Here is a 16,293-nt window from a genome sequence, read left to right as displayed (position 1 = left end):
TAAAATAATGAAAGACCACTACTAGAATAGGTGGTCTATTCTGTATATATCTGATTAGAAAGTTCAAACATAACAACCAACAACAAAACCAATAAGATCCTTCACATTTTGTTAACTTTAGTAATTAAAACCACTAATCTTTTAAATCCATCATCGACACAAAAACGAAGAAATATCAGAGCCTAACCCCAAATCACACAGCAGAAGACAAAAACCGAAACCCATTTGAGCAATGTAGCTAGTTAAACCTCTCAGGGCTGCGGCTGCGAGCCCTACTCCATCCTGAACCATTATTGCCAGCTTGACCCCCATGATTGTAACCACCCCTATTGCTGCAACAATACAACAATCATCAAAATTTGCATCTGTTAAAGAAAACAGCATAAACTAAAAACACATCGTTATAGTACCTGTCACGACCACCACCCCGACCTGAGTTCCAACCACCCTGACCACCAAAGCTCGAATCTGACCGTCCTCCACGACCACCAAAACCAGCACCACCAGTACCCGAACCCCATCGTTTAAACTTGCTGCCAAAACCACCACCACGTGCCTCCATGCCTTGAAGTGCTGTCGGAACCTGTTGATTCGCCCCTTCCAACAACTTAATTAGCTCGGAAGCATGTTTCGCATCTTTGTCACCGAAAAACGTATAAGCCTCTCCTGTTGCACCCGCCCTACCGGTTCTTCCAATCCGGTGCACATAATCCTCCACACCAGTTGGAAAATCATAGTTAATCACCACCCTGTAAACAAAATAAAAACCATCATTTAACCACAAAATAACATGTGCAATCAACTTGTAGATAACAATAACAATAACAATACTAATTTTTAATATTGAACCTGATATCTTTGATATCTAAACCACGAGCAGCAACATCGGTTGCTACAAGCACCGTTGACCGACCCGAGCGAAATTGATTTAACACATAATCTCTCTCTCCTTGAGATTTATCTCCATGAATTGCAGCAGCGGAAAACTGTCGGGTCAAGTTGCGTGCCAGCTGGTCACACATCTTTTTGGTTGAACAAAATATTATAACCTTTGCTCTCTGTTCTTGAGACCTTAATATTTGCTCCAACCGCTTGTGTTTCTCCATTGGACCTAAAACCTCAACAAACTGCAGCCATACAAAACTAAATTACACATTTACATAAACTTGTAAACGAACCGAGCAATCGAGCATTCAGTGAACAGTTCGGCAAGAAGTTTGTTTACTTAATGAACGAACAAACATGAACACGTGTCACGTTCATTACCTTATGTTCATGATATGTACATTAGTTTACGTTTGTTAATATATTCATTGCTTTTTAGACTCAGACACAATTTAGTCTAGTTTTGATAAATTTAGGCCCAACACATTGTTGTTCACATTCACATTTAACTGCCTTTTATCTTAGCTATGTGTGTTCATCTATATTCAGTTATGCTCATTCGTTTACTTTGTTGAACCGTTCGTTTATATGGTTAATGAACGAACATAAACGAACACGCTCATTCTCTTAATGAACAAGAACAGAAAACCCATCATTTAATTCTTTGTGTTCGATCGTTTGTTCGCTAAAGTTAAGCGAGCGAGCACAAACACGCTCCGTTCGTGTTCGTTCAGTTCGATAACAGGCCTACAATAACATGTGCTCTAATACTTTTCAGTTGACAATATGCATAAACATATGTACCTGAGTGATGGACTTGTTGGCAACAAGTTCATTAACATTGCCAATGTTAACTTGAACTGGATTGTTCATGAAATCTGCAGCGATTTTGCGAACCTCCTTTGGCCAGGTGGCAGTGTACATAAGTGTTTGACGGCGTGTGGGGATCGCCTTGATTATTTTCCTAATTTGAGGCTCAAATCCCATATCTAGCATTCTGTCTGCTTCATCCAACACCAAATAGGTAACCTGGTTCAGGTTTATTTTTCTCATTTCCAAAATATCATTCAAACGACCGGGAGTTGCAACTACAATATCAGTCCCGCGTTCTAAGTCTCTTAGCTGTGGGCCTTTTGGTGCTCCTCCATACAAACACTTCAATTCAAGATAAAAAAAAACATAACATCAGCATAAAGCTTTTATATATTATAATTAGATAAACTAAAAAAATAGAGGCATACGGTGCATTGTATTTTTGATGATCTTCCAAACTTGACTGCTTCAGCTTGTATCTGGGTAGCTAATTCTCTAGTGGGTGATAAAACCAAGACAGTGGAACCCATTTGGCGATTCTTGTTGACACTTTTAAGGTGAATGAATCCAGGAACTAAGTAACCTAGTGTCTTTCCAGAGCCCGTTTTTGCAATGGCTACTATGTCACGGCTTTGAAGAGCAACAGGCCATGACTGGGCTTGTATCGGAGTTGGGGATGTAAATCCAGCAGCTAGCACCTGAAAAAGTAAACCCGCATTCATTTTCTTTATGGGTCTAATCATCATGTGATTACTTCAAAAGTAACATCATGCTAATTACCCGAAAAAAGAATTAAGTGTAACAGAAAATATACCTCTCTAAGAAGCTCTGATGGGAAACCAGTATCTTCAAATGATGTAAATGGTGGAGGCACATTGTCTCCCTAAGTAGTTCAAAAAATAACAAGTGTAAGATGAACTAGAAAAGAATTAAGATCTAAAGTAGAAAAAAATCAAATTAGTAGCTGTTTTACTACAATTTGAAGTAAAAATAAAACTTAGTACAATGATCCGCACTATGAAGGAGTAGAAAGAAGTTAATGAAGATAAAGCATGACAGAAGTTTAAATGGTTCCTTTTCAGTAATTTTTTTAATGATTAGGGTTTTGATATGTTTGAATGAATAAGAGTTATTTTGACTCAAACTTACTTCTTCAAAAGATTTATAAAAAGATAAAGACAGAGTATAAACAAAATTAACCCTACAAGAACCCGTCATAATGGTCATGTGCATAGTACATGATTAATAATAGACATACATTACGTTAACATTTTAACGAAAAACAAATATGATAAATAAGTAAACAGTTTTAACCAAAACGTCAAAAAAATAAAGTATAAGAATGTTAAGGAAAGCTACAATAGTAAAGCTAAAAAACTATTAGTTGACTCATAAAACTAGTGATTCTCTTTACAAAACAAGATTAACTCAGACAGACCCAAGAAAAAAATCATTAAAAAGAGAATTATGCACCATACGAGTTGCAAACTTTTCAAAAAAAAACAAACGATATAAACCCTATAATGCTTACAGAAACGGTTATCTCATGCTGCCTGCGATAAGCATCTGGAGATAAAGAAGTTGCACCAAATCCACCATTGCTACTTCTACCAAATTTATCGTCATCATAACTAGTAAAGCCATTGGGTTTCTGTGTAGACGGCTCTGAGGGTCGATCATATTGAGTAACATTGTTAACTGGATTCCAATAGTAGATACTTCCAGTCGTACCATCCACCAACCCTTTCCATGGTTTCGGAAGGGTAGGATCCTCTGGTGCATAACTTGGAGTAGCCATAATATCAATCTCAACAATCCTACAATAGACAAATTACATCAATATCTCTTAGTCAGGGTATCAACTAAAAGGCTTTGGTAAACTAGTTCGGGTTATTTGTGTTACTAAAACCCGAATATTTTCCAAAAACGAACCCGAAAGGTTAACCCGATTAATACTTTTTGACCCGGCCCTAATTAGCTTATTTGGGTTCGGGTCGGGCATAAAACAATTGATGAAAAGGTAACATAGCACATTCAAATTAGGGTTTATTCGAATATTATACAAACCCTCGTTAATCCGTAACCCTAGAAATCTCGTATATAAAGAATTAGGCCAAACGTCCGTCGGCGCATGCATAATGAAATTCAGATTAAACACATAGGCGTATAGATCAAAGGAAACCCCTAATTAGAATAAACTGTGTGTGAATTAGGGTTTGTTAAATACGCATAACAGATCTGAAGGGTAATATTAAATGAAAACAGAGAAATAAGAAGAACCTGAATTGAATTGAATTGGATGGAAGGAAGATTGAGAGAGAGAATTAAGGCTCCGAAGTTATCCGAGCTTTGAATGAATAATATTAATAATAATAATAATACGACGAAGGAGGCGCCGCAGAGAGGAAACACAACACGCTTCTTTTCTTAACGAAGAGAAAGATATTTGTCAAGGAGACCCAAGATACTTATACCACCTTTCTCCTGCACGTTTTACCTCTCCTTTTTCTCTTACTATTTTTAGTTTTTTTTTTTTTTTTATCGGCGATATTTCGTGTGTTAGGTTTGGGCGTATTCGAGAGCCCCTTGTTCCGCTCTCTCTAACTTATAACCGCGCTTGCGTTATTTTCAGAGTTTGTGTTTGGCTTGGTTGTTTCCATCCGTAAATTATACCGTTGACGGTAATTTGACAGTCGTTGTGTCATCAAAAAAGCAGTACTTTCTAGCGTAACACAAGGTGAGACGAAAGTTAGAGTGAGCTTGTAATTCGAACTGAACACCTTACACAAGACCTAGCTCAAATCATTTATTGTCTTATTCAACTAAAAGTGACGTAAGTGGAGATCAAACTTGGGTCTCATCTGAAGAACCCAAGTCTTTCTACCATTAGACCACAAGTGATGGGTTACTTTTTTAAGATTTAAGATTATTATTATTGTTGAGCAGGTACCCTCTAAAAGGATTGAATCTTTCATTTCCTATCGTATACTATAGTAACTACCTTATCACCTATTAAAATATGAGCGACTATTAGGGGTGTTTAAAGTCGGATATCCGAATATTTCGGATAGTTATCCGAATCCGTATCCGAAATTTCAGATTTTGAAGTTCAGATAGTGAAACGGATATCCAAAACTAGAAAAAAAATTGTTCAAAATGAAAGTTACATCATGTCACAAATCCAAGTTTCTAATTCAATAAATCAAACCGTGTTCAAAATAAAACAAACAAACAAAGTAACAAACAGACAGACAATTCATTGATTCAAATGAAATAATCTTCGGATACGGGTTAGAGATGTGTTATGGATGTGCTTAGACGTGTCGGGATCTCAGCCAAGAAAGAGGCACCTGTTAACTTTTTGACTGATCCGCGTGAGGGAAGATCTACCCTGCGTCCTGCAGATGTTCTTGTGTTTGGCTGGGCAGGGGGTAAGCATGCGTGTGTTGACCTCACTGGGGTGTCCCCGTTGGTGGGGCTGAGAGACAGTGGCTTCGTACCGGGACAGGCGGTTTTGAGAGCGGAGTCTAGGAAGGTTGCTAAGCATGAGACATTGTGTTTGGAGAATCAGCACGTGTTCATTCCATTTGCCTTCGACACTTTTGGATCCCTAGCTCCCAAGGCGGTTCGCTTCTTGGAGCGGGTGCAGAAGGTGGTCCACGGTGACTCGCAGAGCCCGAGGAACCAAGGATTTATATTTAGTAGAATAAGCTTTGCGATTCAAAAGGGGATAGCGGCGCAGCTTGTTGCTCGCTTACCCATTATCCAGATGTAGTTCGGTTTGTGTTATATATAAAAGGATCAATCCTTTTCTCATTTAAAAATAATAATAAAAAAAAATAATCTTCTAAAACAAAAATCTTAATGTTAACCAAAACAAGATGTTTCATATCATCCTTTCGTAACCAACATATCTAAAGTCTACAAATCTGTTCTTAATTAACAATTTCTAACAGATCTGGAGAATCTGACCATCAGTCCACCATCGTCGAAAACCTAAACCACAACTATCGTTGGAGGGAGGAGCGGCGAGCACCGGAGGTGAGGGCCGATGAGAGCCGGGGAGTAAAGGAAGTTAGAGGTGAGGAGATGAGCAGATAAGGAGAGCCAGTGAAGTTAAGGAGGTGAAGTGGTGTTTCTTTGTAAAGTGAGTAGGGATTCAAACAACTTTAAGATGTTATATATGTTGTATAAAATATAAATAAAAATATTAAATTTAATTGTTCGGATAACCCGAATATCCAAAAAATGCCAAAATTACTATCTGAATCTGAATTTTCGAATATCCGGGATTCGAATATCCGAAATTTCAGATAGTTCAGATTCGGATTTTCGGATACGGATTCGAAATTTTTAAACAACCCTAATGACTATTGTTTGTTTATTTATTTATTGAACAATTAACTTTATTTGCAACCAAAAACCAAAACAAGGCTACACCCCTCCACATAGATTGGAGGGGGAAAAACAAACCAAAACATACCAGTTACACAAATTATTCCATGTTATTGTCGACATTCTAGACCTATGCTTAAACCATACCATAAGAATCTAAGGGCTTTTATATCACCGAGTATATCTTCGACCTTCACTTCCTTCCCTTTAAAACGTTTCTCGTTCTCCAAATTCCCCTACACAAAATGATGACAATATCGTGGAGAATCTCCTTAACTTTCTTCTCCATGCCCACATGTTCATGAGGCTCCATCAAATCTTTAAACGATAATGCATATACTGAGGGAACCTTGCATCACATACTCAAATGTTGTCAAAACACTGAAGCAATCGCGCAACCCGAAAAATGTGATCCACCGACTACCTACCCAGTGGTGGAGCCAGAAAATTTTTCTATGGGTTCGGGATTTTTCAGTGCTTGATTTTTTCTGGCGTTAAAAGTTTTCGGGCCCGGATGAGTCTGGCTGGGTGGATGATTCAGCCAAATAAAAAAATATGCAACATCGCTATCATAAAAAAATACACTATCTACATTCAATAAAACACATCACTAGCATTTGTGCTCGCGTGTTTTCGCGGAGCACATTTTCTACACTGAACAAAGCTAAGCGTTGGAGACCATTAATTTCTATAATGTCCACAAAATCTTTATGTGGAGCAGAAACAATTGTTTCGTGTACGTTGAGAACAAAATTAACATAATCTTCATAGTAAAGGAAACTAACATGTTTGTGCATGTTTAACTAAAATAAGAATTCATAGATTCAATGAAACCAACACCATGATCCAGATGATCTAAACAAAAAGTAGCAAGTAATTAAAAAATAACAGAAGTTGTGCCAGTGCCTTAGGATGTCAAGTATGAGTTCAATGACAATCAGGTGGTCAACGTTCACCAGGTTGCCTGCTCAATGTTATGAAAATAAATGACGATAAGATAATAATTTAAAAGACATATTTTAAATTTGTTAAATAATACAGTACACGTATTTTGTTAAAGAATAAAGACTTCATAGTCTCTTCCCCTTTTGATTTAAATAATGAGTCATTTAACGTTAAAAAAAAGGCTACTTTGAATAACAATCTGTTAAAAAAAAACTTGATGGTAATTAAAAAAATTAGGATTAAATACAGTTATTTGTAACAAATTGTGGTAGTAGTATTAGAAATCTGCCATTCTGAGGAAATTAACAAAATAGAACTTGGCTTAACAAAAAGAGTACATAACATGTTAGAATTAAAACATACCTGAAGAGAGAAAATCCTGCCTTTGAATCTACATCACTAAAATCAAAGGCAATACTCAAACATCATCCCTTCATAATTTGAGAAGTATAGTTAAAGAAAGATGCAAGTAATTGGGTCGAAAATTGAGTTGAAGTTGACAAACTATTTAACATGCTAAAAAGTTGCCCTTTGAATCTACATCACTAAAATCAAAGGCAACATTCAAACATCATCCCTTTCATAATTTGAGAAGTATAGTTAAAGGAAGATGCAGGTAATTGGGTCGAAAATTGAGATGAAGTTGACAAACTATTTAACATGCTAAAAAGTGTTATAATACTTTATAAAAGTATATAAAAACGACAACCATGTAAATACCACTTAGGTAAATAGAGTAATAACTTGTTAGAAAGTGGTAATATCATAATCATTTTACGTATATACCTTTTAGAAAACAAAGATTAAAAAATACATATAAATGTGTACAATGAGTTTTAAATGCATTCAAGTAATGAAACCAAAAGCAAACTTCTTGTAATTCAATTACAAATTAAAGAAGCTACAATGATATTTATGCATGTTATGAAAGTAGTGTTCTTTTGAACAAACAAAAACCTAATTATAGTCATCACATAGATTTGGTAAACACTAAGGATGAATCATTCAACAGTTAATTCATTGCGCATATCAATTAAGTCTTATATATATACATAAGAGGATAATAAATTCTTAACAAATCAAACACAACAACAGCACAATTCGTCAACGAATAAATAAATTACACTTAGTAATCCAACACTCATTGCAAAGTAAACACTTATGCATAATAAATCATGATACACAAATCTAGTACAAGTTGGAACCTAAAAGCTTATGCATAATGATGTAGCAATTACAATATTCAATCCAATACATCTAATGATGTTCAACGGATCGATTGGAGAGTTAACTTGTAACTAAAACAAACAAACTAACTAACTAAAGTCATGTCCAGGCTGACAGTTTACCCCATTTAACTAAACAAATCGACCCGTTTCTAATAGAAATAAAACTTCATATAGTCAAGCCCCCGCCCGTTTATGACTCGTTTAACCCGTTTAACTCATTTATATAAAGGTATAACTTTACACTCAATCTAATTCCAAATCATCAAAAGCTTCATATAAATTAACCTAAGAGTGCCTCTATGATCTTTAGGTTTAGAGATGCAAATCAAGTCATGTTCTAACAGCCCCTGCATTATCAACAAAGACGTAACCGGAATGTGTTTAATTTCATATATTGTAAACAAATCATATACCATTTAATTTAAACGGGTCATCTCAGGTTATGGTTTGACTTTTGATGGGTCAAACTGTTATAATAAAGAAGTAAAAAAAGATTTAAAAAAAAAAAGAAAAACTGTTCTAACCAAGGGCAACTCGAAAGATGCTAAAGCTGTTCAAACAGGTCATATGCACCCATAATGCATTTCTAGTTCATAAAGCCATCTACATCATTTGAAAAGTTCGAATAATATGATTTCGAAATTTTTTTACCAAAAAGTATTAGCTAAAACAATTTTTATCAAGGTGTGCACGAAACCAAAATAACTAAACCATGACCAGAATAACCGCATCGAAATAATCGAACTGAATAAAAATGACTTTGGCTTAATGTTCGCTCAAAACCAATTGTTCGGTTCGTCAGCATTGCTATCAAACAAAAAGCGAAAAAAATGATTTTAAGTAACTTAAAAGAATATAATAAATGGTGCAGGCCAAAATATTTAGGTTCATATGTGTAATAAATAAATAATCATTAATTACCAAAAAGGTTTAGGCTCAAAGTTTCATTCATTATTTTGGGTCATTTTTACCAAAAGGTATTAGCTAAAACAATTTTTTTATCAAGGTGTGCACGAAACCAAAATAACTAAACCATGACCAGAATAACCACATCAAAATAATCGAATCGAATAAAAATGACTTTGGCTTAATGCTCACTCAAAAACCAATTGTTCGGTTCGTCAGTTTTGCTATCAAACATTAAGTAACATAAAAGAATATAATAAATGGTGCAGACCAAAAAATTTAGATTCATATTTGTAATAATCAAATAATCATTAATTAAAAAAATGGTTTAGGCTTAAAGTTTCATTCATTATTTTGGGTCATTTTCTTTCTGACCCAAAGTTTTCAAACCCAAATGGTAAAAGTGAGAAAATGTAACATTCGGCCCCTCGCACCACTAATATTGTCCGCTTTGCCCACGAAGAGCTCACGGATTTGTTTTTGGTTGCCCAGGTGGAGACTTCCCAGGAGGTCACCCATTCTGCTACTACTTCTAGCTGAGCACGCTTAACTGTGGAGATCTCCTCTCGTCCACTACCGTTAAGCCCAAAACGCGTTGGTGATTTAAGAGGCGGGACATTTACTTATGAACCAAGGATCCCTCTTGTCTACGGCCGATGTGGGATTTGCCTAGGATATTACAGAAAATCAAAACCGAACAGTTTTCAAAGAATTAAAATCTTTTTTTGTTTTGTTTTTATTTAAGTTACTTTGGACTCAAAACTGATCTAAAAATACCCAAATTCTGGTTTTTGGTTATATACAAAGATGCCCGTTTTTTTTTCACAACCCGACCAAAGGTTGCGGAACATGTTGGGGCACGACGTATTTCTCAAGAACACAATGATACTATTAAAGTGAGAATATTTACTCAACTCATTTATTTCATTCAATAACTCAAGTACAACTTGATCAAAGATTAAATACAAACAATTACAACAATACTTAATTCATAAAAATATCCTAAATGTATAATCTAAGTGATGAGTCTTCAATCTTCATGAGAAACCTAAAAGTAAACTTGTGGCATGCATAAAAATAGATTTGATCCACACGAATGTTGGTAATCAATACACTAGTTTTTGTTATATGCATATAATGAGACAAAAATCACAGTTCATATGTATAAATAGAATATCGCAACAACCATTGTAAATGCAAAGTAAATAATTTAGGATCACTTCTATTTGGTAACAACCAAAATACTTGGATAATGAGGCCCTATTCTATTTAGCACAAGACTAAAATAGTTAGGGAGAGTATGATCATACTTAATGAGTCTCAACAACAACACTAAAATAAACACTTGCGCACGTAATCAATTTGAGGCATAAACAAATGATCGAGCAAATATTCATATAAACACATAATATAGAATTGTAGATTTAGTAATGAGGTCTTAAAACATGTAAGTTTGAATATGGTATGCACGCAACCCCGAAAAGTATAAAAGCGTAAAAAGGAGGGGGGGTGTGATTACTCACTTGGAAATTAAGCGAGTGATGAAATAGACGAGTCGATCCTTAAGCGGGCGAACCGGAAGGTTCGATTTTTAACAAGTGAGTACGAGAAATAAGTGAGTTTAGGATTGGAGATGTGTCCAGAAGTAAATATTATATAAAATAAAAATAAATTAAACTTGAATTCAAATTAGGGTTTTATTTGTAAAATCTTGAGTTTAAGCGAAAGTTTGGTTTTAGTTCGATCCATGGCTAGGTATGAGACCAAGGTTGGTTGCCACATATCCAAAACATGAAAACTAATAACAAAATAAAATAAAATAGAAACTTGAAAGAAAATACAAGAATCGGTTGCTTGAAACACAACTTCTGTTTTTAAGCGAGTGGTTCGGTTTAAGGCGGGTCGTTTGGTTTATTTAATTAGGGGCTTGGTTTGAGACCAAGTCCAGTACCAGTATGCCTTTAACATAAAAAAAACTACAAAACATTAGCCAAGAATGATAAAGCAAAAATAAATCACATCTAAGGCGTGAAAACAACCAAAAAGATTTTATTCAGTTTTGGACAAAATTTATCCTTGATTTGAATAAAACTTAAAAATATAAATAAATTTCTAAAATTTACAGATATCTCCAGTCTACTTAACTAGGGTATTATGAACATCTTTCATTTAGAAACTTTCCCCAAATTATGACTTGAGATAGGCTGAAACAGGTTTTCTCAATTGGTATACATCTACGTACTAAAACTAAAACAGTGATTGTGAAGCCATACGAATGAATTAAAATGAAATTAAATAACCATTGAAACCAAAACTCAATGAAGTTCATCATAGGCTTTGGCGCTGCACCATTCCAGTTCGTTATGACACAGTTATGGGCCAATCTTTTACGATCAACTTCTGTCCAGAATTGAACACCATTAGAACCTATGTTCTTGATGTTTTGAAATGGTTTTTGATGAAAAAGAATTATTCCGCTAATTGTGATGTTAGTACATTTTTACCTTCTTATTACACAAATCCTCATGGTCCAAGAGTAAACGAAAAAAAAATCAAAACTTTAAACGAGTCAAAATCCCAAATCTGGCCAAACTAGCCTTTAATAAGCAAAGACGTGCCTTAAGATGACATAAACACCTGAATCAACCAAGGTTGAAGAAGAAAAAAAATGAAACATATATATAAGACTAACACAAACTGAAAACATTCCAAAACATTATTCAAACTGGATTGAAAAGCAAGCAATTGTTCTGTTTGAGTTTTAAAGTCAACTTAGGCAAGATCACTTTAATATGCTTCCACAAATCTAAAAATTAGAGAGAAAGGAAGAAATGAGCATTTGGAAATATTGAGAAGTGTTGGTATTTATAGGCAACAAGATGGTTGGACATTAAATCATTTTACAATCACTTTTGCAATCAATGTGCTTGCTTTTGATACATTTGGCTCCTTGGCACCGGAAGCTATCCGTTTCCTAACAAGGGTCCAACGGGTTGTGCATGGAAATGCGTCGACTCCAAAGGGGCAGGGGTATGTCTTTCGCAGGTTAGGGTTTGCAATTCAGAAAGGGGTGGCTGCGTAGCTTGTTGCTCGCCTACCTGCTATGTTGATGTAATATCTATGTTTCTATATAATGAGAAAATAATAACTTAATTTCTTAACCAAAAAAAATTAAATAAATAAATAAATTAAATAATTAATTAATTAAATAAAATCTGATTTGAAGATTAGTAAATAGTTTGGTTTTTGGCAAAAATGGTCATTGTACTTTGGTTTGGGTTGGTTTGGAACATAAAATAAGCGAATTAAATATCGTTAAAGATATTAAAATAACATGACGAGTATGGGACATGATTATTACATGAAGGGAATTTTTTTAAAGGATCTGAAGTAAAAGAAGATTTAAAATGGGTCGGGTTTTTAGGTTTTGAAAATGACGAATGTCACACGTTTGGATGCGTTATAAACCATACACTATATGACTTGAAAACGTATTTTCTAGAATATCAAAAACCATACACCATGGTAGTTGAAAACATACAAGTCAATTAGGTATGCGCCGTGTTTGGGCGAATCCAGTTGACATGGTTATAACAACTCGGGTTTTCGAACTTATACTTTTACCTCACTCGGTGCGATGTTCGGGTTAATTTTATAAATTTTATTTCATTTATCGAGTTAAAATAATTATTCTATTAATAATTATTTATTTATGATTATATCTTTTATGATTTGGCATTTTTAACCCAAACTATAAGATTTATCATTCTTGTATCCATCCTCAAACTCCAGGGTCCTTTATGTAAATATTATAATAACCCATATCACAATCTGGATACCCATTAACCAAATCCAAATCCATATTTGTTTCTTGCACCCGAATGCTTAAGTTGTTAACTTGGACCATGATTTTCGCTATAAACGTGTTAAGTAATCTCGTAATCCTATTTTCATTGTTATCATCGACCTCATCATTTTTATCTATTAGAATCTTCGACCGAAATTGTTTATTATCCGATTTGAATTTCAAACGAAACCTAATATCGGATTTCTATATAAACAATCATGTATTATGCAATTGATTCATCCATTAGTGTAACAACTCGGACTTTTCAAAATTTGTAAACCCGACCCATTTCAATGTTCGGGAAATTACTCCGCGTAAATTAACCGTTATTATATTATTATCTAATTAATTATATATTATATATTTGTAACTTTCACATTATGGCAACTTCTAACCCAAAACTATACTTTAACCCTCTAGCGTTTCCACCTCAATAGTCTAGGGATTATTTACAAATTCTGAATATTATAATATTTTAACCCAATAACCCATAAACCCAAACCCGTATCCGCGATCCAAAAACCCAACCCACGACCCGTTAACAATCTTGAACCACAATTTTCGTTAATTTGAATACTTAATTTAAATAATAGATATTGTCATTTAAATAATGTTGCATGATAGTAACTTTGAGAGCTGTGACAATCAGTTCACGCCCCGGCATTTTCACCGTAGGTTGGGGTGTGATAGATTGGTATCAAAGCCGAAGGTTTAAGATAGGTCGTTAGAAATTGCCTTAGACACATGTTTAGGAGCCCTATACCTGCCTATCTGTTTACGTTTATGTGTTCAAATTAAATTGTTTACAACTTTCCTAAATAATAATTATTATTTATTGTTATGCACACACACACACACAAACTTTGAGTCTATGCCTCAACATTCAAAGAAAACTTTTCAAAAATTAGATTGCTTTTATTTTCGGGAAATTCCTTAAGAATTCCCACCTGTTGTTTTTGCTCATACACCTTAAGGCTAGGTTATGTGGCATGTCCCTATGATAAATGAAAGGGGAAGAGAACCGGCAAAACAGTTCCAAGAACCAAAGGTAAGACGTTATTCCTTACCTGGGTGATAACCTGACCACAATACTCAACCCTATGGACCCGAGCGAGACCCAAAATGACATATGACCGACACCCTAAGCTATCAAACGTGACCACATTAGTGGTTGCATCCCTAAACCGAATTCACGGTGACACGTGGCTAAACTCGGTTTTCCCGACTATTGTGTTCCGTTATTTAAATAGTTAGTTGGGTGAAAAATCCATGGAACCCATGGGCACTCCTACTATCCATTTCTTAACTTGTTTTTGTATTTTTGTTGGAGTAATCAAACGTGGTGAATCACAAGATACTTGGACTACCCATATTTATTTTGATAGTTCGTTATTTAGTTTGGTCGGTTAAAACGTCGTGTAACACTCATTGGGCCGGCAAACTTCATTGCATTGTTAGTTCGTTAATTAGTTGGGACAATCAAATTGCCATGTAACGCTCATGGGCTGTCCAACTCGGTTGTTTTTCGTTAGTTCGTTGGGCCATTCAAATTGCCATACAAAGCTCATGGGAGGCCAACACTCACAATTTATATTTCGTTAGTTTATTGTTAACTTAATAATCTAAATTTTAAACTGACTTAACTCGTGCCCGTGTGCGTCGGGTGATTAGCACCCATCACTAAGACCACTGGGTGCATGCTAGACATAAAAGAATATTACTATAGAAACTCATCTTCTAATAAAGAGCTTCCAAATATATCTTAGTTTCCATGTGGGACAAGAACTCATTTTCATATTTATACCAAGGTGCAGGCATCCCATTTTCCTTCTTCTACCAATGTGGGATGGAATTATGTTATTCAATTTTCCTTTTGTTTATTATTATTATTATTATTATTATTATTATTATTTATGGGTTGTTATATACGGGTCATCAATATTTTCTCCCATAATTCTTGTGACCTAATCAGATAAAAGTCAAGAAGTTTATAAGGTACAATGAAGACATATACAATATACATTAAGATACGTTAATTGCAATATGTTCTGAAACAACGATTCATAATATAGCAAATTCAGATAATCCATTAATCCCACACTTTTAAATGCAATTACTCCCTTTCTAGCAATGTTAATTGATTACTAAAACTTAGTGAATACGAGTAGTTAAAGACAAGAAAAATTGAGACCTCCTCAAAACGCTCTACATCATTTGAAGACGTAACCTCAATGGCTACAACAGCGGGAGGTGGAGGTCCAATAAAAAGTCATCATCATCACTAATTTCAGCTTTCCTACTTTAAATAAGTTATGTCAACATATTATCTGAAATTTCATTTCAAAAAAGTATTAATAAGAATACAGGTTATAGAGGTAGGGTACTAAAAAGACCCAAATACCCTTAAGTAATACCCGCGGGTTAACTAGAAGTCCCTCATAAGGCACCCGCGGGGCATATAACTGTCCGCATAAATCATTCGAGGAAGAAACATCCTCATAACACATGCGAAAGCATCGTAGCACCCTCAAAGGTCGTCCGCAAGAAAGGAATATACTTCCGTATAAATGACCACGAGGTAATGCTCCGGGACAACTGTCAATAACCAATTACCTTCTAGAAAATTCACCAAGATGCTTTCTTGAGCAATACGCGACCCGATGGCCAATCAGCCAACAACACGTGGCATGGTCATTATAACCGTGCACATGGCCAATATTCTCCCATTAACCAATGGCAAAGAGACACGTGTCTAGGTTGTTATACATGCACATGCAACGTATAAGCTGAACCTATCACATAAGGACACATATCCAGACGGTTATGCAGGCATCTTCTTAAGGGACAGCTGGCCCATTCACCTTCCTACACCATTCGGCTATACATACTCTCTCAATCATCATGAGGTATTCATTCACTCCCACTGTACTCTCTCAATTTACTTAAGTGCTTATCTTCTACAGAACAATACTTATTCTCACGCCGGAGGGTGGTTACGGGAAGACTCCCCCTCTTGTCCTTCCCATAATGAGCTCACGGTGTCTGTTTTGCAGGTATTCGTCATTGGACTTTAGGCAATTGGGTTCATATCACGTTGGGAGTTAACCGTATTCTACCCTGTTGACTCATTGGATCCAGGACCCATTAGTAGGGAGTGGATCCGTGTTTCTTCATTGGCGCCATCCGTGTTTTTTTTGTTAGAATAGCAATATTTGTTTTCGAAGTTACGATATGAACCAAATTCCTAAAGGGCCGACGGGGACCTCAGAGCAA

The 16,293-nt window shown here is 35.3% G+C and overlaps 1 protein-coding gene across 1 annotated transcript; it reads right to left on the bottom strand.

The window, feature by feature from the left end:
- Positions 1–4,140, bottom strand: LOC143584528 (DEAD-box ATP-dependent RNA helicase 46-like). The gene is made up of 8 exons (XM_077066558.1): positions 3,979–4,140; positions 3,230–3,515; positions 2,513–2,581; positions 2,127–2,396; positions 1,690–2,040; positions 850–1,127; positions 411–749; positions 1–332 (listed from the first exon to the last, which is right to left on the bottom strand). Exons 2-8 carry the CDS (start codon positions 3,494–3,496, stop codon positions 239–241), a joined length of 1,668 nt encoding a protein of 555 aa, XP_076922673.1. The 5' UTR covers positions 3,497–3,515; positions 3,979–4,140; the 3' UTR covers positions 1–238.
- Positions 4,141–16,293: the final 12,153 nt, after the last annotated feature.

The sequence above is a fragment of the Bidens hawaiensis genome, unplaced genomic scaffold (genome assembly GCF_021521415.1).
Source record: "Bidens hawaiensis isolate Kalapana, Puna unplaced genomic scaffold, B.hawaiensis_p1.1 tig00033154_1, whole genome shotgun sequence".
Classification (NCBI taxonomy): domain Eukaryota; kingdom Viridiplantae; phylum Streptophyta; class Magnoliopsida; order Asterales; family Asteraceae; genus Bidens; species Bidens hawaiensis.
Note: the sequence above shows the minus strand (reverse complement) of the source record. Positions and strands in the feature narration are given on the sequence as shown.